Raw genomic sequence first — 25,852 nt, 5'->3', positions numbered from 1 at the left:
TAAATAAATCCATGCTACATCGACACCTTTGTAACAAATTTTGCCTATCTCGACACTATCAGATACCAGAGTTCGGCTCTGACTTCCTGATGATGCTTTTCATACTAAAAGGATGGATGCCTTCCTAGACAATATCTCGTCGCTTCTAGACTACTCACCGCGCCGTACCAAGTATACGGTTGATAGAAAGTTGCAACATGCCCGTACGTGACTTGGTGGTAGTTATTTCGGATCGCCACCGTCTTCAACATGAGCGTGGTTGCCCTGCGGCATCAAAGTACTATTAGGGAATCAGAGCGGTTCGGCCAATACATCCCTTTCCAATAGCCGACGCGGGCAGGCTACTCTGCGATAAATCCTGTCTTCAAGACAAAGAAATCTGCACCGTGGAGGCCCGCGTCTCCCAAGAGATCCAACTCACCTGCGCCGCAGCGACGCGCCGCCTCCAGAGGCTTGATGATACACAGCTTTGATTCTGTGACTGCAACACATACGGAATGCGTACTTTGTTGAACAGATGGGTGTCTCCCCCTTCAAAATGTATAGGTAGGTTGACGCGTTGGTGAAGCGGTCGGGGCGAGCCTTCCCTGTAAATCATAAGCATGGAGCGGCGGTTGGTGCCAAGCAGGACCCGACCCAACCAAGCACCAAGCCCCCCCGAACCTCCATCTCCACCTCTGCACACTCTCACCCTTCCCCACTCCCAACCTCGCACAACTACACCACCACCAAGGTGCCGCCTTTTCCCTTCCTCACGGCGTGACCTCGACTGCGCATTTCCTTGACATTCTCCTCTCCGCGTGCTGCCTTCGTTTCACTCTCTACTGGCCCTTTGCTCTGCTGCTGCTGTTTTGCCATCTTCTCCTGACTTCCATCTCGGTCCGTCAGCGGGTTCGACGGGGCCCAGAAAACGAAAACTATACTCAGAGAGCTTATACTAGCAGTGTACACTACTTAGTCGATAGCTCCTCAGAGCCTGCCTACTTTTGTTCTTCGAGCCCATGTGGTTTCAACTTTCAGACTCATCCTGACGCGCTCCTGCCCGTGCCATCGGCGCGCCTCCGCCGCCTCGACTGCCTCTACACACGCAACACACGACCGCAGACCGTACGTCACTTCACGCCGGTAACGAACACGTGTATCTAGCCCACCAGGGCACTCTTCGCCATCGGCCCTCCCTCGTGTTCGCGGATCCCGCAACATGTCCCTTAGAGACTCCTGCTGGCCCCCGCCCGAGGGAAGCTCACAACATGCACGGAGACGCAGAGTGTCCTGCTCAGGTAGCAGCAGTGTTGGCCAATTGAGGCTTGCACGCCCTACCAAGACGACTGTAGTCACCACGACCACTAGGACCTACATAACCCTACCTCCGCTCGTTATAAACCCACCGGAAAATTTGAGGGAAAGGGATCCACGGCAATATCCACTCGCTTCGGCCCGGCCGCCAGAAGTTATCGAGCGGTTTCGCTTCAAGTACAACGGGCATGACGCTCTCTTTCAAACGGTGGACAACGAGGAAGGGGTGAGAGACGCACTGCTGGAGGTATGCGAAACAAGGGGCGGCGCAACCCGACCCTCCGCTTGCAACTCTCAAACATAGCTAACTTTTTCACTGGGACAGCACCATGAATTGAACAGCGAACTGGATGTTTCAAATGGGCAGTTGAAGACGGAGACAACCCACATCTCTGAACCCGACTTTGCCACCCCGGCCCACGCTCGATCCGCAGCTCTACCTAGAAGTGTACATTGGATAGGACCTCCTGACGCACCTTCGGCCGCTTCTTATGAAAGGAGCCCGCCTTCGCTCGCTGTAGCTGCCAAGATGGCTGGCAGACAACGGTCTAGAAGACACCATCGGAAACCACGAGAACGGCCACGGTCGCGAGACCGCGAAGGCTCCTTTACGATAGAGGATGCCGTAGATCCGGTTCTCGTCACGCCAGATACGGACACGGGCGTTTTGCCAGATGCGCCTGCGGGTGTTCCTCATTCTACTACGGGACCCAAGCCCAAGGGACCTGCTGAAACTCCTCCGGTGGATAAGTCATTCACAAGGATGGAAGAAACCTTAGAGCGCCCGGATTCCGTCTGGGAGCAGGAGAGGGGTAGCTCCACTTCGATGCTACCGCCGGGCGATGACGACCGATTGGGTGTTATCCGTCCATTGGTGGAGACCGACACGGATGACCAGTCATTCCTCGATGGGCGGGTTGAGACTCCCTATATTGCCTCTCCCGGCCTCGGAGGGCCCTCGGTGCGGCCTAGACGGCTTCCTCCCCTCGACACAGTCTCAGCTCAAGATGTCTGCTTACCGAGCCCGAGTCTATCTCCTATTACTGCCGCTGCACATGTGGCCCACAACCATAGCGCGGTATTTACTGGTGGCCCTGGGCGAAGGGGTGGTGGATTGACTCATGTTTCGAGTCGTGATGCTACTCGACTTGCGCGGTCTGCCCAAGGAGACCAGTTGATACCAACTGATCTCGCACGGCTCTCTGACGAGACGGCCGTGAGTGCCGAAGCCTCATCGGCGCCAACCCTCATGAGTATACCCAGCATGATCGATTCGTTTGATGCTCTTCCTGACCAGATGAAGACATTTGTTCTGTATGAGATGCTTCGGAGATGCCCCAGACCCACGTTGCATTTCGTTGCTGATACAGTCAATACGGCTTTGAAATGCGACTTCCTTGATCTTCTTCCGCTAGAGCTCAGTCTAAACATTATACGGTACCTGGATCTCAAAAGCTTGTGTAACGCGGCGCAAGTGTCGAAGAAGTGGAGAACCATCATAGACACTGACGAGGCGGCTTGGAAAGAGCTGTTCGAGAGGGATGGCTATACATTACCTCCGGGTGAACTTGAGCGTGCCATTAAGGAAGGCTGGGGGTGGCAATATCCCCATTCTTCGGAGAGTTGGGAGCGTGACCTGCGACCGTCCTCGAGCGCTGCCAGATCCGACGCAGACTATGCCACTACTACTTCTTCGCTCGCATCCCTCTCTGGCAGCGACCGTTTGGCGCTTCGATCATCATCTGGTCGGCTGAAGCGAAAAGCCACAACAAAGCAAAGCTCCTCAAGGAAGCGAAAGAAGGGGGATAACTCGTCGCGGTCGAAAATTGCCTCTTTCCGCAAACCAGCGCTTCACGAAGGGCCCAATGTCCTCGCAGAAATAGCCGTCGCAGCGGTGCCAAGCCCCAACATCGGCCTGGAAAGCTTGCGGTGTATGCATCTGTTCAAATCGATCTATCAGCGGCACCATCTGATCAGGAAAAGCTGGATGGAGGAGGATTCCAAACCCAAACACATTGCCTTCCGTGCACACCAACGCCACGTCGTTACCTGCCTTCAGTTTGACACGGACAAGATCCTGACGGGAAGCGATGACACGAACATCAACGTGTACGATACCAAAACCGGAGCTTTGCGTAATCGCCTTGACGGACATGAGGGAGGCGTCTGGGCACTACAGTATGAAGGGAACACTTTGGTTTCTGGCTCCACGGACAGATCTGTGCGAGTCTGGGACATCGAGAAGGGAAAGTGCACGGCTGTGTTCAACGGCCATACGTCGACGGTGCGATGTTTGGTGATACTCAAGCCCACGCAGGTTGGAGAGGCGGCGGACGGTCAGCCCATCATGATGCCCAAAGAGCCTCTAATCATCACGGGCTCCCGCGATTCCACCCTGCGCGTTTGGAGGCTTCCTTCGCAGAGTGGGTCCAAAACCGCCCTACAGACCGGACCACCCGTGTACCACGATAACGACAACCCCTACTTCATCCGGATTCTCAGCGGCCATTCTCATTCGGTGCGCGCCATAGCAGCCCATGGAGACGTGCTGGTAAGCGGTAGTTATGACACTACCGTTCGCGTTTGGAGGATCTCGACTGGTGAGACCATCCATCAGCTGCACGGTCATGCGCAGAAGGTGTATAGCGTAGTGTTGGATCACGCTCGAAATCGTTGCATCAGTGGTTCCATGGACACCTCAGTCAAGGTCTGGTGCCTTGAAACTGGAACATGCATGTTCAACCTAGAAGGCCACGCTTCGCTTGTCGGGCTGCTTGATCTTAGCTACGATCGCCTCGTCTCTGCAGCTGCCGATTCCACGCTGCGCATATGGGACCCTGACACGGGCGAATGCAAGAGTACGCTCCGTGCGCATACCGGTGCTATCACGTGCTTCCAGCATGATGCGCAGAAGGTCATATCAGGCTCAGACCGCACACTGAAGATGTGGAACGTCAAAACGGGCAAATTCGTGAAAGATCTCCTGACAGATCTTAATGCGGTCTGGCAGGTAAAATTCAACGAACGTCGGTGCGTTGCGGCTGTGCAACGGGACAATATGACTTACATTGAGGTAAGGAGTTGTTCACACGGCGTTCCGCCAGAGAGCTAATGCTGAGATAGGTTCTTGATTTTGGTGCTTCTCGCGACGGGGTCCCTCCGGATCAGCTCGGACGCAGGATTGCAGTGAACTCGAGAGGGCAAGAAGTGGAGGATAGCGAGGATGTCGTCGAGGCAGACCCAGTTTAGTGATGATGAATACCAGGCCGACACCGATTCCAGCGCCTTTCTTTTCTCCTGCACCCCTACGGTTATACGGAATACGAAAAAGGGGGTTTGTCGAATTCCCCAGGCGGCGTCACGAGGATTTCTGATGGTCAACACGATGTTGGCAACGAATTGCCATTGCATTTTTGAGTGATTGATGGTCAGGTTCATTTTATTGTGTACATAGCTCGGGGAGTAACGAAGAGCCAGTCATACCTGGAGGATGGCTTGAGCTGGGATGGAATATTGGTTATTACGAATAATGAAAGCATTGTTCCATGACTTTAAGGTTCCACTCTTCCTAAAACTCATGCGAATCCGTACGCTGATGCATGTGGTTTGATCGTGAGTTCTGTCGGTTGGCTTCGGTTCTCTTACTGTGGTTGCTGCCAGACTGTTTTATTGGAGGCTTTCAGAGGCTGTCTGCGCCACCCCCACGTTAATGCCACCCGCCTCCTTTCCCCGCGGTTCGTTCCACCACCATCCATCGGACCTGCCGAGCAGCAACCAGCAACGACATCCAAACCGCAAACACCACCTCTCTCGCAAGATCCATCACCAGTTCCCATACTGAAATGCGCAGACTGGACGCACCGTTCTCATGCCTGCGTATTTCTTCCACATCACCCTTGAGATCCACTCGCCTACCTTCGCTGTAGGGTCCAACACCGACATCTTCCGTTCCAACCTCCCCGGTCACTCTAAGAACGCCTCTGACGCTCCATCTGAGTCCTCCGGCGCGAAACCAGTCGATTCTTCATCTCCCTCTGCATATCATAGAAAGGGTTCTGGGCCGGCAGAATCCAGTACCCTCGTGCCCTTTCCTCAATCCCCCGTGAGAAAAACATATCGTGGAGCAAGCAATTCCGCAGCCCAGGATTGGAGGTACGACTGCATCACAATTCAAAGCATCGATATGCCTGGTGCTGGGGACGCGAAAAGTCGGTCTGGTTCGAAGTCGCAGAAGCAACCATCTCGGACACCCAACGCTGGGGGTTTGGCTACAAAGGGGAGCTTCATACCTCTAAATGTAAAGGACACGGATGTGGGGTGGGGAGTGGTTCACTTGTATCGGGATGGACAGGAAACACCCGGGCTCTATGACGATGTGCGAGCGTCGGCGAAGGACTTCAAAGAGGAGGATTGCACGACGCTGTGTATCCTTGCGGTTCCGTCGTATATGACGCCGGCGGATTTTCTGGGCTTTGTGGGGGAGCAGACGAGGGAGGATGTCAGCCATTTCCGACTTATCAAGACGAGCAGGGCGAACAAGTACATGGTGTTGATGAAGTTTCGGAAGGCGAAGAAGGCGCGGCAGTGGAGGAAGGAGTGGAATGGGAGGGCTTTCAATAGCATGGAGGTAGGTGAAAGAGCTTCCAGTCTCCTGTAACGATCCATCAGCTGACCGTTTCTCTAGTCAGAGTACTGCCATGTCGTTTTCGTCAAATCGATCAACTTCCAGACGACAGACCCCAAGTCCGACACATCGAGCTACCCCGATCTGACCAACGACCCATTTACTCCAGCCCCCCGCAACCAACCCACCGCTCCGGCCCCCACAGGCGCCTCGCCGGTGGAGTCCTCATTGGCATCCTCACTGACCACCAAACCTCTCGCACCGCCCACCCCTTCTCTCGTTGAACTCCCCACCTGCCCCGTGTGCCTCGAGCGCATGGACGAAACCACCGGCCTCCTCACCATCCTCTGCCAACACGTCTTCCACTGCGCCTGCCTCGAGAAATGGCGCGGCAGCGGCTGCCCCGTCTGCCGCTACACTCAGCACGACGCCTTTGGCGCCCGCGCCGGCGAGTCCTGGGACCCTGAGAAAGAGAAGCTATGTAGCGTCTGCGCCTCGACGGAGAACCTGTGGATCTGCCTCATCTGCGGCAACATCGGGTGCGGCCGGTACGACTCCGCTCACGCGTTTGCGCACTACGAGGAGACGGGGCATTCGTTCGCCATGGACATTGTGACGCAGCATATCTGGGACTATGCGGGGGATGGGTACGTGCACCGGATCCTGCAGCATCAGGCGGATGGGAAGCTGGTCGATCTACCGGCTTCGAATTCCACCCTGAGGGACATGGATGGTGCGGCGGTGACGGGGGCCGAGAGTGTGCCGCGGGAGAAGCTGGATAATATGGGCATGGAGTATGCGCATCTCTTGACGAGCCAGTTGGAGTCTCAGCGCATGTATTTTGAGGAGCAGGTGCAGAGGGCGGTGGATAAGGCGGCCAAGGCGGTGGCGGCGGCGGAGAGCGCGGAAAGGAAAGTGGGAGGGTTGGAGAAGGAGTTGGCGGAGCTGAAGAGGAGGCACGAAGAGGCGACGCAGCAGATGCGGACGCTGGAGAAGGAGTCGGCGAGGCAGGAGAAGAAGGCTGCGCAGGCGGCGGAGCTGGCGCGACGGTTGACGAAGCAGGTGCAGGAGGAGAGGGTGGTGAATGAGAGTTTGATGACGCGGATCCGGTTCCTGGAGGGCCGGAAGGACGAGGTGGAGAGGGAGAATGAGGGGTTGAGGAGGGAGAAGGGGGAGCTCGAGGAGCAGAATCGGGATTTGAGTTTTTTCATTAGTGGGCGGGAGAGGTTGAGGGAGATGCAGGGGGATGGGGGGTTGGGGCTTGAGGAGGAGGAGGTTAAGGGGGCGTATTTGGAGGTTGGGGAGCGGGGGGAGGGGGTGAAGGGGAGGAGGAGGGGGAAGGGGAAGGGGAGGAAGTAGGGGGGGAACGTTTTGGAGGTGGGGATAGATGGGGTTTTGGATTGGGTGGGCATTGCATGGGATGGCGTTTTTGGCTGGGAGGAGTGATGGCGTTGGATATGGTTACTCTAGGGACTGGGAGTTTTTTTTTTCTACGAAGTATTTATTCAATGATACCCCGTGAATTTGGAATTTGGACTCGCGCATGGAACTTTCCTTTTCTTTCCCGATACTGGCGTAGTGTGGATCTTTTCGTTTATTAAAAATGGCCAGACATATTGTCCAAAGACAGATGTGACGAATTGCTTTTCGAAGGGGAGCGGTTGTCCCCGGCTCAAGTGCCGAGAGGGACGAGGGAGAGGTATCTGAGAGCTCAGCATTGATTTTCAAGACGGAGTGGCAATCCAATATTAATAGGTACAAGGCTCTGCGATGCGAAGCAGCCATCTAGGCGCTTTTGAATAGCAGAGAGTCCGATTATTTCCGTCCAAGTGGGTAAGTAACCATCCTTCAACTGCGTTGCAAGCGTTTCGGACGCTTCTCATTTCTTTAAGAGAATCTAAGCTCACTCCTGTTTTCATCGTGCTGTAAAGCCCTAACCGATTACGCCTTTCCTGCACATGGTCCCATATACGTGACTCGTCCAAGTCAAATGCACCTGTGCTTGCTCTCCATACTGTGTCCAGTCACTACCGCGCCCTCAAATTCGAACCACTCACCTGATCCCCTACAGTCGGATTTGACCTCACGACTTATTATCCCCTTCACGGCCACAAAATATCTGTATTGAGCCCTAAAAATCGAGCTTTCACACCCATCCCAGACATGAGGAGCTTTCACTCCCAGCCGGCCTCAGACCAAGACAACCTTCACTGTCTGGTCGCGCACAGACACGCAGGCTGCAGTAAGAAGCGACCAGAAGGGCGCGTGTATATAATATCTTTTCCCGTCATGGATTTTCTGTTTATGATTTTCTGCAAACTGCAACCTCAGCGTTGGGGGAGTGCCAACCTAGAAGTAACGCGAGTAGTGTTGCAAGGTCTAGCATTTGCATTTGTTCTAGTTACCCGCTCGTCAACTTCTACCTGGGGTTTCTTATAGCCTCCTCATTTTATAGAGAATCCGAGTTCTCCCAATCTCCGCTCCACAACTGTCCCGTTTTCTCTTGTCTACAAGGGCTGTCTTCCCTGTTGTTGTGGAACCGGCCATCACGACCTTCAGACCACGGAACCAACACCGTAAATCCCTGGAGGCGTGTCTTGAAGAAAACGATTTAGTCTTTACATCGCTACCTTAGCAACTCCATCATGGCGGACACTGATTCCAGAGCCACCACACCCGCCACGGAAACCTCGGACAGCGGCGCCCTTGTTGCCATACAACAACATAAACGCAAACATGACGAGTTGATGCTTGAAGGCAATGAGGAGGCCGTTCAGAAAGAAGGACCGTCACGGCCGTTGAAAAGGACAACGCGGTATAGCAACGGTCACGGAGCCAACACCATGAAAAGCTCAACCGATGGGCAAGCAGTAACTCCTGTCGCTGTTGACGGAAACGAGACACGCCAGGAAGACACCCAGGAGGCTGTCATCCAAGTTGTAATCTCCAAGCAACTCAAGACTGCCCAGGTCAACAATGAGCGTAGACTCGTCACTTTTTCTGCTCAGTCATCCTCTGAAGCAAGCAACTATGACTCCCTTGGTAAGCGCAAGAGGGACGAGATTGACCCCTCTTACGACCAAGATGATGACGAACCCTCCTCCTCCTCCGACGACGACGGAGACGACGCCACAGACAAGCAACCGCAGAAAAGAGTCGCGTCCAAGAAACACCAGGCGACTCTGCCACCGCGCAAAAAGGCTCGGAAGACAAAGCGCCCACCTACCTCCCTCGCCCCAGCACCCCTCCCCACTCCACCACTCAGCCAAAACGAGCCATGCCCCATCGACCTCGAAAACGACGCCCGCTACTCCAACCTCAACGCCGAGGAGAAAGACACATATCTCCTGCGAGCGCCCTGGAAGCCCAAGGAAGATCACACATGGACCGCCATCCAGGCACTGCTGAACGGCAAGTACAACCGGGGAATCACCTCAGAGTCGTACCGCAAGAAGTTCGCAAAGGTGAATAGGGCGGTATTCAAGGCGACGGGTGCGTATTGGCGTAGGGAGTTGTTTGGGTTGGAGGAGTGCTTTGATGTTAAGAGTCTTCGTCCTCCCACTGTCGTTAATGGGTTGGCCATTGGGAATGGGAATACCGGATCTATGATAAGGGGAGCGGCGGCGCGAGATCCACGAGCTGTCCGCTACGCAGGGAAAACGCTCACGGTACATATCACCGAACCGGGCAGCAGAGACGGGACGCTGGGCTTCACGCGCGAACTCCCCCTGACTGTCTTCTTGGACGCTGCTCCAGCATTCGCCCGCCTTGCACGGCATGGAGCACCCTCACTTGGTGCAGAATTTCCGTCCACTACGCCTCGCCTCGCCGACCTCCTTTTCGGCTGCCACATGGCGAAACCACCAGTCCTCCATAACCGCAATGCGAGTCACTGTCTCGCTACCTCTCTCGAAACGGGCCAGCGACTAATCAGAGACCGCAACGACGAGCTCGTCTACATGCCTCTGGATATAAAAGTCTCGCTGTCGGACACTTTTGAACTGTACCTCCTAGCCGCCAGGGCCGGAAACACACACGTCCGGAACCTCATCGTCGACCACTGGCGCGAGATGACCAAGCAGGAAGTCGCGCAGAAGCTTCACTACCGGAATGAAGAATTCTGGTACGATGTTCCCGCCGAGCTGCCAGAGGGGATCACGGAGTTCGAGCCGCAGCATTTGAATGACCTCTGGACAAGCGAAATTCTTGGTGGAGACGACGGATCCCGCGTACGCAAGTTCTGGCTCGATGTCCTGCGCGTTAGATACCGCGCTGCGTTGCCGAAGATAACCTCTGAGCTCTCTGAGTACAGTCGGGAATTCCTCTCAGATTGGCTGGACCGGCTCGAGAGCGAAGACGCCGTCAAAGTGTCGAACATGATGCAAGGCCACGAAAAACCATCCACCATTCACATCCCCCAAAGTCGAAAACTCAAGACACAGACAGCACCCGGTATCCCCGACCCAGACCTCCACCCCCTTCTAAACGCTCCTCCACACACTTTCTGCGCGACCTACCACATCCACGCCTCTCGCGAACCATCTTGCTACCTCACCTCCTCGCAACCCCAACACCCATCCAACCCCCCTTCCCATTCCCACTCCCTTCCTGTCTCCACCTCCCCCCGGCCCCGCCAAGCCCACCACGTCCACATGACTCTCCCCCCAATCCACGGCTACACTATCATCAACCACACCGGACTCCCAAACCAGGACTTCCAGCGTCTACCCCTGCGATACCCACAGTGGGACTGGCCACGCATCCGCGCCGTGGTATGGAGCGCGCAACCCCTGGACGGAAGGTCTGCTTGTAGGGCAGTGTGGGATTATCGACCTATGTATTTCGATGGGGGGTTGGAGGGGACGGGGAGGTGGAGGGATGAGTGGGGGAGGTGGCCTTGTCATCCGGGGTGGAGGGATGCGGCGTGGAAGGCTGTCGATTGTGAGAGTGGGAGTGGGTACCAGAGGGGAGGTGGAAGGCAAGACGCGGGAAAGAGGGGTGCGGAGGTAAGAGAGGTGCAGGGGAATGCGATATACTGGGATTTCAGATTCCCGATGGAGAAGGATGCTGGAGAGAGGGGGAGGGAGTGGGTGTATGGGTGTGAGTGGTAGAGATGGAGAAGGTGAGGACGTCGTGCGAAGACGGATAGGGAGGTGGTTCCCGGCGGGGAAAAGATGGAGGGAAGAAAATGGGAATCTGGGTGGAATACCCTGGATGTTGAGTGTTGGTTATGTCGATGTTGATGGTGTCCGACCGGAGTGTTGTCTTGGAGTCGGAATTTGGACTGGGACAGTTAATCATGATGGGATACCTACATGCAAGGATGCATCTCTTGCACCTACGTCGAATCTGTACATAAGGGGGAACCTATCTGTGACGGTTGCATTATATGCACCCACACAGACTTTGATACCAAGACAACAGGGGGAATTTCAAAAGGAAATCTCATGTCAATACTATGTAAACCTATTGCAAGAAACTAGCCCTCGAAGAAGAAGGAGCAATAGCAACAATACCAAAAAATATTTATCGTGCCGCAAAGCTACCTAGCGATGCGACTGAAAAAAAACTACCTCCTCTGCTCATTCTAAATACCAACGAAACGTATATAAGACTGTGCCTAGAAATATATATATCAAAACATTTCTTGCCGTCGGATAGGAATAATTGGACTCGCCGCATACAAAAGCACCTACATGGCTGCGTTGTATCACAGATCCGTTTTAACTGATGTTAAAAGGAATACCGATAGACGAATATTGTATTCCTTGGGTCTCTCTCGTACTTTATGAGGAAGACGGGCAGTGCAAATGAGTGCAATATTTAAGCCTTTAAGGATGCAACTTGCTTCCTTGCTAACTGAAAGTAGCCTTCCCAAAGCCCAAAAACGTCCCTACAATCCATCCCTTCCGCTACCCGCTCCTTTCCCACCCTCTACTGCACATTGATATTCGCCGTCCCACTTGGCGTCTTAGTCCCATTCGTAAACCCCTCCGTCGCAACAATCATATAATCATGACTCCCCAACCTCATGCCCAACCGATTCCACTCATTAAAATGCCTCTGCATCGTGATGGTCCCACCGACCCTCTTCTCCGTCCTGACACTCCAGTACTGCTGGAACGTCCTGGTGCCCTCAATACTCGGCTTGTTGACGCGGGAAGACGTGTAGACTTGGTAATCGCCTTCTTCCGAGGAGAAGTTTCCCTTGAGCGTCCACGGCTCGCCGGGGGCCAGGATGTCGTAGGATTCTACGACGTAGTATTCGATGAGCGGGTTGCGGGTCCAGCCGTAGACGGCGAGGTAGCCGGGTCCTTTGGGTTGGTAGGTGCCGGTGAATTTCACGACCCTAACCCGGCATGTTAGACCTTGGTTGACAAAAATCCACTTTAGACCTCGGGGGAATATAGGCGTGAGATAAAATGGAATGAAACGACGGATGAGCTCCCAAAACTACTGACCTGGCTCCTCCGTTCCGCCAGCCCTTGCCACACACGAAGCCTCCATTCTGACCAGACCACGTCACGCTGTACTGGCCGCCGGCCCCATTCCTACAGTCCCAGTTGCCGTTGCCTTCGGACCAGTTGGACCAGTAATAGCCCTGACGTTTGTTCACTTGGATGAGCTCTGCTGGCTCTGCTGCTGGCGCGCTGAGGGCGCTTGGGAGGAGGAAAGCGGCGAGCAGGAAGATGACGGAGAGCATGTTGGCCGTCCGAGAAGGGGAGAGTTGTACTTGGCAATGTGTTTCTGGAGAGCGTGGGTGTGGAGGGGCAGCTCATGAGGATTTATATTCTGAGGACTCGGAACATTGCTACCCAGTTGATCGGATCTCAGACCGCGGGACTGTGTTTAGCCTGAAGAATTTCTTGTGCTCCTTGAGCCGGGTGTGCTATTTTTGCATCCTCTTTCGGTTTTCGCAGCTTGGTGATGCTCATACTCGGCCAGTGACGTCCCAGTCAGGTCGTCGGTGCGTCATCCGTATGAAGGAATAGACCTCCTCGAGGAGCTCACCAGCACCTTCGTCTCCCAGAGAGGATTCAATACTGCGAGCCAGACTTTGTCAAGCTCCTGTAGCTCAATTTCGTTGCTCTACCCGGTTTGGACAGATGATATGCTCTTTAAGCGGGTTTAAACGACCCAAGCCTTCATATAGATTCTTTAACTCCTGTCCAACAATCAATTGAGCCCTGATCAACCTTCGCGGCCCTCTAGCAAGTCTTCAGCACTCACAGGAAAATGCACCTAATATCCCAAATACCACACGGAGGAAGGGGACAGGGGCTACCTGGTCATCCGCCGGCAGATTAGGCGATGCTCCAGTCGGCATTTCTGTCTGTGGAGTGCGGAGGCGGAAGCAACCTTATTTCTCCACAGGTCGGAAATATATAAGAAGTGCCTATTTCCTTCATGTAAAGCTTGTGCCAGCATGCAAAAATTGCGGGGTCCGTCCAAGTTGGAACGGTTCGGACGGGTTTCGCGGCAGTCTCGGTGGATAAGATGATGGGCCTCGGTAGTATCAGTGACTGGGGTCGAAGCAAGAAATAGATTGATTTTCGCAGTGTTGCCTTTCGCGGAGGGTCGCTGCCAGAAGTTATCTGTTTCAGACCGACTGTTGGGTAGGTAGAGTGGTTGGCAGGGCTCAGTGTCTTCCGTCCGCCATGATAGACAGGGAGCCGATGCATCCGAGGTGTGTTGGAAACGTCATTCGATGTGTAGCACGCGACGGTGTGTCCTCGACGGGTGTTGATAGTCTTGTAGTCCGTTTTGCCCATGAAGAGTGGACACTTTCAGCCCGCCTGACCATACAATCTCGCTCCATCTCCAAGGAACAACGTTCCTCCTGTTCTTGAAACATGCCTCAAAGCCTCATTCGGCCACTCCAACCATTCCTTCCAATAACTCCCGAGGTGCAGTGTGATCGCCTGAATCAGCCAACTTCCACAGTCCCCAACCACCCAGACATCCCTTCTTTCATGCAGCACTACAGCATAATGCGCCAATATGATGAGAGCCTCCGGCCTCCTCCTCGATAAGAGCGTCGTAAACTCCGCTGAGAGGAGAATGGGCCACGAGTAGATTGTATCCGCAGTCGTTTGCTGCTTAAAGGCTTGGGCATGGGAAAGAAGGCCGAGAATGGCTTTGAGGTGGTGGACTGCTTCCCGGCAGGCTTGAAGGGAGGGCGGAGCCATGTCTGCTGCGTCCAGAAGCTTTTGGAGACGATTACACACTTCTTCAATCTCCTGCTGCGACGATGTGGTTGGCTCCAGAGCGGCGGAGTTGAGAAAAGGGGCGAGTTCTGTACTCCTGAGGTAGTCCCAGAAAGGGTCCACGACGGCATTCACGCCACGGTGCACGTCGAGGTACCGAATATACCTGTCAAGGAATCTGGAGTTGTCGCCGTCGAAGGTTATAACTGCATCTGCGAGAGTGTAGATGCCAAGTAACGCAGAGAACAACAGCATCGGGACACAGTTCTCTCTACTGACTTCGACAGTGGTGCTGTTCAAGGAGGATAGCGAGTTCGTCTGGAACAAGGCTGCTTCGTCCGCGTACTCTCTGGCTCGTTCGGGACGAAGATAGCTGAGATGCAACGCTGCCAGGGCGAGGACTTGGTTAATTAGGTAAGGGGTCGAAAGTGTGATGGCGAGAGACATGCGTGTGGCAGATGAGTGTGCAGGCCCTAGCATCAGCGAGGTATGGAGGATGAAGTGGCTTAGGAGCTCCATATGATGCATATTCACACTGCTGTTCGAGTCCTCGGGTGTTAGCAGCGACGATATTGGCAACCTTGACTGTGCACTTTGAGAGAGGAAGGGTGAAGCTGGGCTGGTGCTCTGCAAGGGTTGCGGGCTCGCCGCTTTGGTTGGCGGTGAACCATTCTCAGTAGGCACCGCAGAGTGCTGTGCTGGGGCGGTATAGATACACTGTAGCTGGCTGGTGGTGCAGTTGGCACAAGCTGGCCGGTTCTCATCGCATTTGATGTGTCGGCGTTTGCATTGGGTACACCCGAGCCTCGACTTTGAGTGATAGCGGCGTTTGGAGGAGATACTTGATCGCTGAGAGGGAACTTGCGAGGACATGGATGGAAGGGCTGATTTGGTGGAGGCCAGCGATGGATGGACGCATATTGACTGTGTTGCACCTGCAGAGCGGATTCCCAATGCGGTATCGCGTGAGACTAACCATTTCAAGTTAAAGGCACTGTCGACGTCATACTCTATTTCGAGATCCGACGACCACTCCAAAGTAAACATCAGCGCAGTGCCTGGAACAGCGAGCAACTATTTTGTTGAACACGCCTGCAAAGCTCCAGCATACAGCATGCCCGGCCTGGTGCGCAAGCTCCTCATCTTTGCGGCTGTGGATGGCCTTATTCTACAGCCAGCCCCACCCAGGAATCATACTCCTACAACACAGCAGGCTATAAAGATCGACTACAGGGGCAACGTGAAGCCACTTCTGAAAGATAGAAGAGAGGAAGACACCGCTCCAGTGGCGCTGGAAGCGCATGGCATCATAGGTATTCTCGCCTGGCGTGGGTTCACACCTCCTTGAGTCTTGCTGAGAAATCGTGCCAGGATTACTGAAGGTTGCAACTTCCTTTTTCCTGATCTCAATCAGTGGCCGGGAGCCAGTTGCTCAGATATGCGGAAATTCCATTTTCAAGATCACCGACGTAGCGCTCATCCCCCTCTCTTCACAGAGCGATGCGCAGCTAGCCCTCACAGCTGCCAGAGAACACGTACAAAGGCACATAAAGACTCCTTCAGAAGATGAAGATGCCTCGGAAAGCGAAACGGATGATAACGATACCCTAAGCGTGACAGACTCAATCGTAGATGCTGGGCCTGACACTACACTAGAACAAGTCAAGGACCCCGTGACGGAACAAAAGGCGCCAGTGGAGAGGAAAACGAGTGTTGCAGAAGATGTGATACAGAAGAAGGGAGTATATGGTCGGTTTGCGGAACGGTGGTTCTCCAAGAAAGGATGGAGTACGGAAAGCCGGCGAGTGCAAGGACTGAGCTCCGAAGAAGATCTCGCGACAACAAATAACCAGATAGGAGTAGAATCCTCGGTTCCAGAGGAATCAACCCGCTCTGTAACTGATTCGAATGATAACGGGATACCTACAAGCGGCGAAAACGAACGGGAAGCCGTCAGTCCTGAGGAGATTCCGAAGGCCTTGGAAGGGCAGAAAGATTCTACCACGATGGCTCTTTTGCCCAAGATACTGCGGACGACAAAGTTGTACTTTGGATCCGGAAATTTCTTCTTCTCTTATGACTACGATCTATCACGGGGTATTGGGCAACAGCAGGCAGACTCTAACCTACCCTTGTTCTTACAATCAGATCCTTTGGTAAGCGATCGCCATGCTTCCATGCGCACATACTACATCTGCTGATATCTCCTAGTATTTTTGGAACCAGCACATCCTGTCACCATTTATCGATGCCGGCCAACATAACTTTGTGCTCCCTGTGATCCAGGGGTTCGTTGGACAACGTGCATTCAGCATTAAACCTCCAGAAAGTGGCTCGAGCAGTGCCATAATAGATCCAGCGTCCACGGCAGATGACATCCAGCTCCAATCGTGGCGGGAGCAGATTAGTGATTCCAACTCGGATTCGGGTCGTCCCGACCCGAAAGTCGGATCAAGCAGCGGCAAAGACTTCTTACTGACTTTGATTTCGCGCCGTTCTGTAAAACGGGCAGGTTTGCGCTATCTTCGTCGGGGGGTGGATGACGAAGGTAATGCCGCCAATAGCGTCGAGACAGAACAGATACTCTCTCCAGCAACATGGGAGACATCACGAGATAAGATCTTCTCGTTCACACAATATCGAGGCTCGATACCACTCTTCTTCTCACAGTCGCCTTACAGTCTCAAGCCTCAAGTGAATACTTGGGGCACCACTGAGACCAATGCGAAAGCTTTCAAGCGTCATTTTACTGATCTTGGCGCTAGATACGGATCAATTTATTGCGCATCTCTGGTGGACAAACATGGCACAGAGGCGAAGATCGGCGAGGCGTATGAGCAACACGTCAAGTCGCTGAATCGTGATGGGGGATTGGATGGACAGGGGAAAGAGCTTGGTTTTGAATGGTTTGACTTCCACTATGTTTGCCGTGGCATGCGCTTTGAGAATGTCGCAAGGTTGATGGCTACTCTGGGCCCGTTCTTGAAGTCGACCGGCTGGACCGAGATATCTGACGATGCGATCGTCAAAACACAAACTGGAATCCTGCGGACGAACTGTATGGACTGTCTTGACAGGACGAATGTGGTCCAATCTGCATGTGCGAGAACCGCGCTGGAAGCTCAACTCTCTGAAGAAGGCTTTCATATTGACCTTCAGCACGACCCATCTACAAACTGGTTCAACACTCTTTGGGCAGACAACGGGGACGCCATCTCGCGACAGTATGCAGGCACCGCCGCTTTGAAGGGGGATTTTACCCGTACGAGGAAGCGCCAGATTACCGGAGCCCTTACCGATTTCGGACTCACTCTTACACGGTACTACAACAACATCGTCAACGACTTCTTTACCCAAGCTGTCATTGACTACATACTTGGTCGCGCCACGGATGCCATTTTCGCTGAATTCGAGGCTGATATGAAGAGCTCGGACTATTTTATAGATGTGCGCAAGGTTCGCGAGGCTGCAATAGAACGCTGCGAAGGCATTGTTATTGAAGACAAAGACGAAGATCTCATTGCAGGATGGACTCTGTCAGTACCAACATCTGCTAACAAATTGAAGACGGCGACTTTCGAAGAGGCAGTCCTCCTCCTCACGAACAAGGCGGTCTACTTCTGCCGTTTGGACTGGGGGACAGAGAAAGTGCGGGAATTTGAGCGAATCGACCTGGATCTTATCGACGGGATTGCAAGGGGCGTGTACATCACCAGTACCTTGGCTCAGCGTCATACCGATGCGAAGAAAAATGTCGGATTCATTCTCCGATATAGAGTCCATCCGGGGAGCGAGCTCGTCAGACGCAACACCAGGAGTATCGATTCCAGGGAGCGGGGCGAGCCACAAGATAAACCTGCCAAAGGCCAGACAGAGGATACTGGCCGCTTTTTGGCGTTCAAAGCCCTACCCCCGTGCAGCAGCGTAACCTCTGCAGATAGCAATGAGATCCAAGATGACGAGATGAGCGTTGTGAAGGACATTTGCGAGGAAATTGCGAGAGTTGCGAATAAAGCTAGACGACATGGCCCTGCTTCCGGAGAGTCGATTGTCTCACAGGATAATGGTGATACAACAGCAACCATACATGAGCTGGTTGTGGAGGAAAAAGACATCATCAGTCTGGTGGATGCGAAGAAAAGCACAGGGTACCTCGAACAACTGGGGTATTCTCTCAAGAAACTGGTGTGGGCATGATCGAAAGATGGAAAAGGTTAGAAACCACGCCACATGAATACGACGGTTAATACTGCCTTGAGTCCATAATATTCGGCCCAAGAGCTACCGATGGCACTTTTCATTATTCCTGGTGTACATTCCTTTGGAAACGTCTTGTTCATTTGCTTCCTTTTTCGCTGGATTTTCTCCACCATTGCCCCATCTCCAGGCCGACTTCCACAGTCATGTCAACCGATATCCAAACTCTCAAGAAAACCACCTCCGATGTGCGCACTGGCACTGCCACGAAAGGCTAACCATTCAATGTCCACCAGAGATGTCCTGCGCAAATGCCACGCTCTTTCGCCGCTTCCTCCTCGCTTCCTCATTGTCCACATCCATCATTTGCACACTGCCATCCTCCTCGCTCTCTTCGTCCTCCTTCATAGCTGCCTTCCGCGCCTCCTCCTCCGCTTTCGCGACATCCCGAAAACAAGCTACTTGATTCTCCCTCTTCCCATGCTCGTGATACCTAGCGCACCACTCCTTTGGATCTCGCTCCTCACACTTCAACGTCAGTCTCTCCCTCGCCAACCTCAGACTCGTCTGAAGAACATCCCAAACCAACTCCTGCGGCCACTCATCTCTACCAATTCCCCGTTGCTTCATCTCCCGCATCAACCAACTCCCCCTCAGTGCCAGCGCATCCGCCCAGACCAGCCTTGCGCCGCAGTTCGGAGCCGTGTGAGCGTACAGCTCGCGAAGCAAGTACGGTTGGAACACCGTGACATCGGGCGCCAAATCCGCATCGTCGCTCAGGTACGTACAATCCGAGAATTTGCGCTTCTGCTCCGCGAACCACGAACTTTTGTTCGCTCTCCAGATACCCGGGCGGTTGTACGCGCGGCGGTTGTCGTCGAGGCGCTGGAAGGCGCGGATCCAGGTGTCGGCGATGAGGTCGCAGATGTGTATGGATTTCTCGGAGATGGGGGGTATGTTGGATTTGGAGCCGCGGGCGCGCTTGGGTTTGAGGTGTGAGTAGGCGTGGTGGTGGGAGAGGATGTATAAGTGGAAGAGATGCTTTGAGGTCCAGGGGATTTCTGTTTCGGGGTCTACGGAAAGGCGCGGCGCGGATTGGTTGGGGTAGAGGATGGTGGTTGTGTTTGAGATGGCTGATTCGAAGAGAGTGGGGAGTCTGGATAGTGTTACGGGGTAGGAGACGAGCCCACTGTGGATGGAGGCGATGTTTGGGTCGAGATGGGACAGCGACGAAGGAAGGGTCACTGGGTACTTCGATTTGGGAGCAAGAGAAGCGGCAGTGGAGGGAAGGCCGAGGCGGTATTGCAAAGTGCGCTCTCCACCCGTAGGAGATGTGCTGCTCGATTCTTTCCCATCGCCCACGCCATCATAGTCCGAAGGCGGGATAGGGCCAGTAGTGTCGGCCCTGGGAGAGTCTACAGGGTAGCCGAACTGGACGGGTAGATCCGCGGGTAGTGGTTTCGGTGGTGTGTCGACCTCAGGCGAGGATCCAGAGCCGTCGGAGCCGAGATTCAGATTCTTGACCGCTTCGCGAAGTTTCTGCTGCTTTCCGGATCGATCGCGCATGCTGCGTTGTGCCGCTGTGTCAGTTGAGCCGTCGGGTTGCTGCGACAGTGTAGCACAAGCATTGTGTTCGAGCTTCTCCAACTCATGTCTCGGAACCTTCAACTTCACGATCAGTGACGCTTCAACAACTGGCGTCGTATACCCGTCCATCTCAACATCCATATCCTCATCCGCATTCCTACCCTTCGTTACATCACCTTCATGCTGGGATGCAGTGTGAGTGCCCGCCTTTTCCTTCTCCTGCGCCTCCAACTGCCTTAGAAAGTCCCCCAAGCCCGGAAACTTGAACTTCAGAGTCGTCTTCGCCGGCGGAGCGACCTCTTCCTGAGCTGGAGTCATTTCTGGCCGGGCAAACGGTGGTTCTTGAGGCGCGACGGTGGATGGCGCCGCGGAATTTGATTTACCGCGACTGCGTCCGCGTGTGCCTGCGCTGCGTCCTCCGGGCGTAGAACTGCGGCCTGGGGTGGCTCTGCTATTGTTGTTGGTTTTCTTGCGGCCGGGTTTGCGAGAGGTCATCATCTTTTGAGGGGGCATCTAGTGGTAGGTCTGGTGATATAGGTGGGTGTGGAGTAGTTGGTGCGGCGGTGGATTGGTGTGGTTGTTGAAAGCGCGAGGTTGGTCGAGGTTGAGGTTGTGTGGAGAAGGGTTGGGCGGTGGAGGAAAGTTTATGGGGGATCACGGAGCGGTTGGGTTTTGGCGCTGCGACTGGGGTTGCCGGGAAAGAGGAGGTGAAAGTGGGATTGTGGTGTGCGGAGACAGGGTGAGTGAAAGTGAAAGACAGACAGACCGAACAACAAAACTCGTCATCGCTGGTGAAGCGCGGAGCAGCGTGTTCGGGCTTGCCGTAGGCGAGATTGAGACATTTGAAAGCTCCGTTCAAATTCGCGAAAAAATTACGGTGCCTGTGGTGAGATGGGGTGTTAAGTTATGTGGAGTTGCCATGGACGTCGAGCGACTGTTGGTGGTTCGAGTTAGATTTGCGTTCGAAATTCAGAAGTAGCTCCATCCATCAACGTTGAGAAATGCTCCAGTGGTCGTTACGATAAGGGGAGGGATGGATTGTGAACTCGAGCCCCAAGAGACAGGAGTATGGCTTCCAGCTGTGGTTCTCTGCTCATCTTGCTGTCACCAGGTGCCACTTAAAGACAGTGAGAGATACGAAAGTCGGCGTGGTCCAACTCGATACGAATGTCAGCGACGTGCAACTGAGCGTTCTTCGCCACGTTTATGACGACCGACTGAATTCAACAATGCCATGGAAGGCCAACCTTTTTTGTACATAGCATACCGAGATGTTTCTAGACATACATGAGGTTAGCCCATTCCTCGACAGCCACAAACTTCATTATTGGAGGTGGCTGCAGACTGCCGTACAGAATGATGATGCCGGTCATCCCAGCGCTCCCAACGGTCAGTACTACGGGTCGTATCCGCTACGGGTTACGGCTAAGGTAAGCAGTCAAGAGCTGCCTATAGGCTCTGCCGTAGGTAATACAGTTAGTAGCTGTAGGTAGGCTCCCGTAGCTGCCGTAGCTGCTAATTAGCTAGAGGCTTAGTGTTGTAGCTAGCTTGTAGTAGTAGTGCTACCTAACAGTACTAATTTACTACCGTACATAGCTAACAGTTCCTCCGTAATCTCGCCGTACAGTAGCTTTAACTTTTAGGCTTAAGCCGCTGCTGTTATAGGCCGTAGTTGCTAATTCTGTATATAGTACAGGCAGGAACTGTAGCAACCCTCTATCGTAGCTCGGTAATTCAAGTTACTAGTTACGGAAGAGCTGACTGTTGGGAGCGCTGGGTCACCCCCTACCAAGGGCCCTGCTTGCCAAATCTTTGAACGAACTTTCCGACCTCACCGTCCCTCTCCCCGTCCACAATCTGTCGGATTCCTTCTGCGCTCGTCTCGGGGTTCTCGGCGCCGTTGTTCTTCTTCCACTCCCTACTCCCCGTTCCATCATCCCTAGCCCCCAAATCCGTGACAACGAAACCAGGGCAAAAACTCCAGACTTTGCAAGGGGTTGGCCAGTCCTTGAATTCAAAATTTAAAGTCGCAGTCAGCATGTTGAGCGCCGCTTTGCTCATGCGATACGCCTCGGCCAAGTTGTTGGCGCTGAGCGGATCGGTATGATCACTACGCAGAGTGATGCTTCCCATGGTAGATGAAACATTGATGATTCGTGGATCCTTCGATTTCTTCAACAGAGGCGCAACAGCATTGGTAAGTAGCATCGGACCATAGACATTGGCATCGAACGTCGAATGGAGGATCTCTCGGGTAGTGTCGGCGACAGTGTGCAGTGTGCAGATGCCGGCGTTGTTGACGAGGACATCGAGACGGCCAAATTCCGTTTCAATCTGCTTTGCAGCGGCAGCAATGGAGGCATCGCTAGTGACGTCGAGCTCGACAAGGCTGAGCGTGCCGACGGGATTGCGGGCCTGGATGTTCTTGATTGCCTGTTCGCCTTTGGAACGCGATCGAGCGGCTACGAGGACATGGTTTTTGGAAGACGCCGTAGCGAGGGCAGCAGCGGTCTCGAAACCGATGCCATTGTTGGCGCCTGGTCTTGTTAGTGAATAACGTCTTGACGTGGCTTCGCATTCCCGTTTCACTGTACCTGTGATGAGTATGATTCGTTTATTGGAACTCATTGTTGTTATCGATAGTGGTCTTGACCGCCGAGTTTGGATTATTGGGGTGTCTTATTTAGAGGTGAACCGCATGCATGTGAGTCGTGCCCGTAAGCCTATATATACATAAGAATGTATGAGACTGTCCTACGACTTCCGTGATAATTCGTTCGAAATGCGGATCTTACGGACTTAAACATGAACTACAAGGCGCCTATACGGCCCACAGGGCGAAGCTATCCATCTTCTGACAACATGCTTTCCTCGATCGAATGTATTAGTCAAGAGTTGAGGTATCCGGTCCTAGTCAGCTTAAATCCGACACTGATCTGGATGTGAGCAATGGGGCGGGCATGCCCAGCTTGGGGTCTATTAACTTCGTCTCGAGAGAGGAACAAAATGCGACAATTGATTTGAAATCAATTATCAATAGTTTTGACCTATGGTAGGAAAGCAAGGTGGAAGAAGTGTGCTCCCAAATTCTCCAGGTGCGTTGGATTGATGACGCACGTGAGTAAGTGAATGTATGGACGTCTATTAGTAGATGTTACAATGGTACCATTTAGCGTAATTGGTATTACGTCTTGATCTTCATGATATTGCCGTAAAATATCCGCGAGTTGGCAAAGAGCGAGTGGTACGGGTCACGTGCATGCAGCGTATCCCCCTTCACCTGGGCAATCAAACGTTATCCAGAGTACACCCCCTTCCGATCTGGACCTGCTGGCCCCTCACCTAAACATCACCGCGCCTCACGCTTAAAAACAATTGATTTATAATGAAAATAACTGCCAGATATTATGCCTGCAAATTGTCTTGTTCCTTCCCAAGGGTTGCTGAAACAAATATCCGTACTTCGTCCGTTCTGTCCCAATCTGTCACGGACTTTCGGTTTGTCTCACATCAGGTTCACCATATGGCCTCTAGGATTCCGTCAATATAGTTACATTGGAGCTAGCTCTTGCGATGTATAGCGGAGTCTATCCAACAGAGTCTTCAGCATAGCATTGGCGTCGTCACCTGCATTCAACAGAGAAACGGTAATGGGCTTCTGTTTCCTCAATACCGCGTAGAATGAAAGAGTGCGTTGGTTTCTGTCTCTGTGATATAGCAAATCAGGGCTCTCCTTAAAGATACCATCAATCATCGCGCCGCAACCTTGCAGTGCAGCCAAATGGACCAATGTGAGACCGGCGGGCAAGCGAGACAGCTGCAGATGTTCGATGTTGCATGTGCAAATAAGGGGTGTTGGAACTTTGCCCATGCATGGGATATCTCTTCTTAGAATATGCTCCGGACGAGCAGATATCGAGTACTTTAACGGGAAATTTTCCCTAAAGACTGAACCTGGTCTCTGGGGGACTGAACACCTGAATCTCATATCTTGAATTACACAGCGCACTTCTAGGGAAAAACGTGTTGTTCCGTTAGCTAAGCGACGGTAACAGACTGGTAAGTTGAGATGAAATGCGCCGATATTTCCAGGTGTCGCTTAAGCGAACCATGAAGTCCCTTATTAGGGCCTGTTCGGTGCCCAGTTCCATTTCTCCTCAGAAGGGTACAGGGACCCAGACAATACGCAGTCGCTAGCCTAGGGGGGAAGAGAAATGGAGGCTCTATTTTAAAAAAGACCTCCATTTCGTGCACAGAGCAATTCCACGTCCGTAAACAGCCCGTGTAAGCGCTAAACAGGGCCTTATTTACTAGCGTAAATGGAGCCTCCATTTCTCGTGCCAAGTAGCTACGTGAGCGCTAAAAAAGGGGTTTCTTACAAAATTCATCAGCATCTAGGCGTTTCCTGGGCGTTATTTTGAAATGAGGAGCCGAAATGGAGCCTCCATTTCGCGAACCGAACAGGCCCTTAATCAGTTACGCAGAGCAATGCTATTCCAGACAACAAGAGCTAAGTTACTAGTAGATGCCTTGCTAATAGAATCTTCCGCGGCGTCGTCCAATGAATGCCCGTGCGCCGGCTTGAACTTCAGAAGAGTACCACGTTCTTGAAGTGAAAAAGGATCCAAAGCAGCCGCTACATAGTCGAGAACGGAGAAGCTCACAGACGAATCTCTGTCATGAACTGTGAATTTGTGATATTGTCCTTTCGTGCACGGCTTCGAGGTCTTCTGGAGATCCATGAAGGGCGTTATGGAGCTCAGGACATACGCGGCTTTTTGGAGAGTTGAGGTCGATGTTGACCGAGGGATATAGACCACCACAGCGTTGGATAGGGTATGATTTATGTTCTCCAGAGGTTGCCGTAGCTGACGATTTCTCCGCTCCGCAGCCAGTCCATTCATGCGCGAACCGATATATCTCCTGATATCCCGCATGATTATGTTATTGTACTCCGGCTCTTGAAACTGTTTATAAAGAGGCGAGCCAACTAATTCCAAAACTTGGCGAAGCCTTGCAAGCAAAGGAATCAACGAAGGTTAGGAACATTCGTCGGGCCAGTCGAGGATGCAAATTACTCATCACGTACCATGCATTTGAATACATCTCACAGAGCGTCTAACCGTTCGTCTCTGAAGATGGCCTTTCCGTACCTCGCGAATTGCTTTTGGATGTGGCGGAATAGCTGCTCAGAGTCATCCAATGGCTGATAAGGGAGACCCAAAAGAACGAGGAACCGGTATTTCTTCCACGATGGTTGCTACAAAAGAACAGATCAGCCTCTACTGCGGGGATCCTGCCACGCTACATTGCCTCGATGAGAAACGATCTACAGAGCAAGCAAATTTTGCCCCTTTCCGGCGTTCCAGTGATCTGAAAGGTATCGCAGCCATCGAGCAGTGGGCTCTTGGTGTGACTCCTCACGATGGATCCGGCTACGCCGATATTGGTTCGTTTCTGGTAGATCTTGTCAAGATCTCCATCCATAATCAGGTTAAAGATCTTTCCGATAAAAGGGTCGAAAAGGCAAAATCGAAATATCCAGGCGCTAGAGGGCGATTTCAACCAGCTCCTGCTTCGCCTTTCGTCCAAACAACACGGCGATTGAAGCACGGTGCTTCTGCGAGACCCAGCCTATTAGACACCTTAGTCGACTGGTAAGTTCCGGATGTACGATTTTTGGGACGATATCGACCAAGAGATCACGGCGTCCCATTACGGTTAGCCGAAGAGCGACAGCAGCTTGAAAACAAAGCGCGTGATGACGGTACCTATGTGACGGGTGCTCTGGCCAACTATGCCCGACGGAATCAGCAATAATGCGGAAGCCTCTGTCCACTATTACAGCATGCTTCTCCTACAGATAATGTGAACACATATGGTTGGTTTCCACACGTTTGGAGAATAATGCCTTTTACGGGAGTGAATTCTTTTTCATATA

The 25,852-nt window shown here is 53.1% G+C and overlaps 9 protein-coding genes across 9 annotated transcripts; 5 read left to right on the top strand and 4 right to left on the bottom strand.

The window, feature by feature from the left end:
• Positions 1–1,201: 1,201 nt before the first annotated feature.
• Positions 1,202–4,545, top strand: EI97DRAFT_450148 (WD40 repeat-like protein; the record flags this gene model as incomplete). The annotated part of the gene is made up of 3 exons (XM_033800267.1): positions 1,202–1,543; positions 1,622–4,369; positions 4,420–4,545. The coding sequence occupies 3 exons, from the start codon at positions 1,202–1,204 to the stop codon at positions 4,543–4,545; spliced, it is 3,216 nt and encodes a 1,071-aa protein (XP_033654415.1).
• Positions 4,546–5,053: 508 nt separating this feature from the next.
• Positions 5,054–7,279, top strand: EI97DRAFT_417985 (zf-UBP-domain-containing protein; the record flags this gene model as incomplete). The annotated part of the gene is made up of 2 exons (XM_033796941.1): positions 5,054–5,923; positions 5,981–7,279. The coding sequence occupies exons 1-2, from the start codon at positions 5,165–5,167 to the stop codon at positions 7,277–7,279; spliced, it is 2,058 nt and encodes a 685-aa protein (XP_033654414.1). The 5' UTR covers positions 5,054–5,164.
• Positions 7,280–8,565: 1,286 nt separating this feature from the next.
• EI97DRAFT_490462 (uncharacterized protein) lies at positions 8,566–11,031 on the top strand (the record flags this gene model as incomplete). The annotated part of the gene is made up of 1 exon (XM_033802239.1): positions 8,566–11,031. One exon carries the CDS (start codon positions 8,566–8,568, stop codon positions 11,029–11,031), a length of 2,466 nt encoding a protein of 821 aa, XP_033654413.1.
• An 829-nt stretch (positions 11,032–11,860) lies between these two features.
• EI97DRAFT_345618 (glycoside hydrolase) lies at positions 11,861–12,527 on the bottom strand (the record flags this gene model as incomplete). The annotated part of the gene is made up of 2 exons (XM_033794778.1): positions 11,861–12,269; positions 12,382–12,527. Coding segments are annotated over 2 exons (555 nt in total), but the record flags the coding sequence as incomplete, so codon positions are not given.
• Positions 12,528–13,791: 1,264 nt separating this feature from the next.
• EI97DRAFT_352347 (uncharacterized protein) lies at positions 13,792–14,955 on the bottom strand (the record flags this gene model as incomplete). Its single annotated transcript, XM_033794861.1, has 1 exon — positions 13,792–14,955. A coding segment is annotated over one exon (1,164 nt), but the record flags the coding sequence as incomplete, so codon positions are not given.
• Positions 14,956–15,241: 286 nt separating this feature from the next.
• Positions 15,242–18,324, top strand: EI97DRAFT_450140 (SacI domain-containing protein; the record flags this gene model as incomplete). The annotated part of the gene is made up of 3 exons (XM_033800266.1): positions 15,242–15,440; positions 15,499–16,283; positions 16,339–18,324. The coding sequence occupies 3 exons, from the start codon at positions 15,242–15,244 to the stop codon at positions 18,322–18,324; spliced, it is 2,970 nt and encodes a 989-aa protein (XP_033654410.1).
• Positions 18,325–18,465: 141 nt separating this feature from the next.
• On the bottom strand, positions 18,466–20,891 carry EI97DRAFT_324234 (uncharacterized protein). Its single transcript, XM_033794709.1, has one exon. It carries the CDS (start codon positions 20,422–20,424, stop codon positions 18,607–18,609), a length of 1,818 nt encoding a protein of 605 aa, XP_033654409.1. The 5' UTR covers positions 20,425–20,891; the 3' UTR covers positions 18,466–18,606.
• A 430-nt stretch (positions 20,892–21,321) lies between these two features.
• Positions 21,322–22,801, bottom strand: EI97DRAFT_433097 (NAD(P)-binding protein). The gene is made up of 2 exons (XM_033798320.1): positions 22,506–22,801; positions 21,322–22,448 (listed from the first exon to the last, which is right to left on the bottom strand). Exons 1-2 carry the CDS (start codon positions 22,537–22,539, stop codon positions 21,697–21,699), a joined length of 786 nt encoding a protein of 261 aa, XP_033654408.1. The 5' UTR covers positions 22,540–22,801; the 3' UTR covers positions 21,322–21,696.
• A 2,110-nt stretch (positions 22,802–24,911) lies between these two features.
• Positions 24,912–25,764, top strand: EI97DRAFT_490430 (uncharacterized protein). Its single transcript, XM_033802238.1, has one exon. The coding sequence runs from the start codon at positions 25,114–25,116 to the stop codon at positions 25,570–25,572; it is 459 nt and encodes a 152-aa protein (XP_033654407.1). The 5' UTR covers positions 24,912–25,113; the 3' UTR covers positions 25,573–25,764.
• The last annotated feature ends 88 nt before the right edge of the window (positions 25,765–25,852 follow it).

The sequence above is a fragment of the Westerdykella ornata genome (assembly GCF_010094085.1).
Source record: "Westerdykella ornata strain CBS 379.55 unplaced genomic scaffold EI97scaffold_9, whole genome shotgun sequence".
NCBI classification, from domain to species: Eukaryota; Fungi; Ascomycota; class Dothideomycetes; order Pleosporales; family Sporormiaceae; genus Westerdykella; species Westerdykella ornata.
Note: the sequence above shows the minus strand (reverse complement) of the source record. Positions and strands in the feature narration are given on the sequence as shown.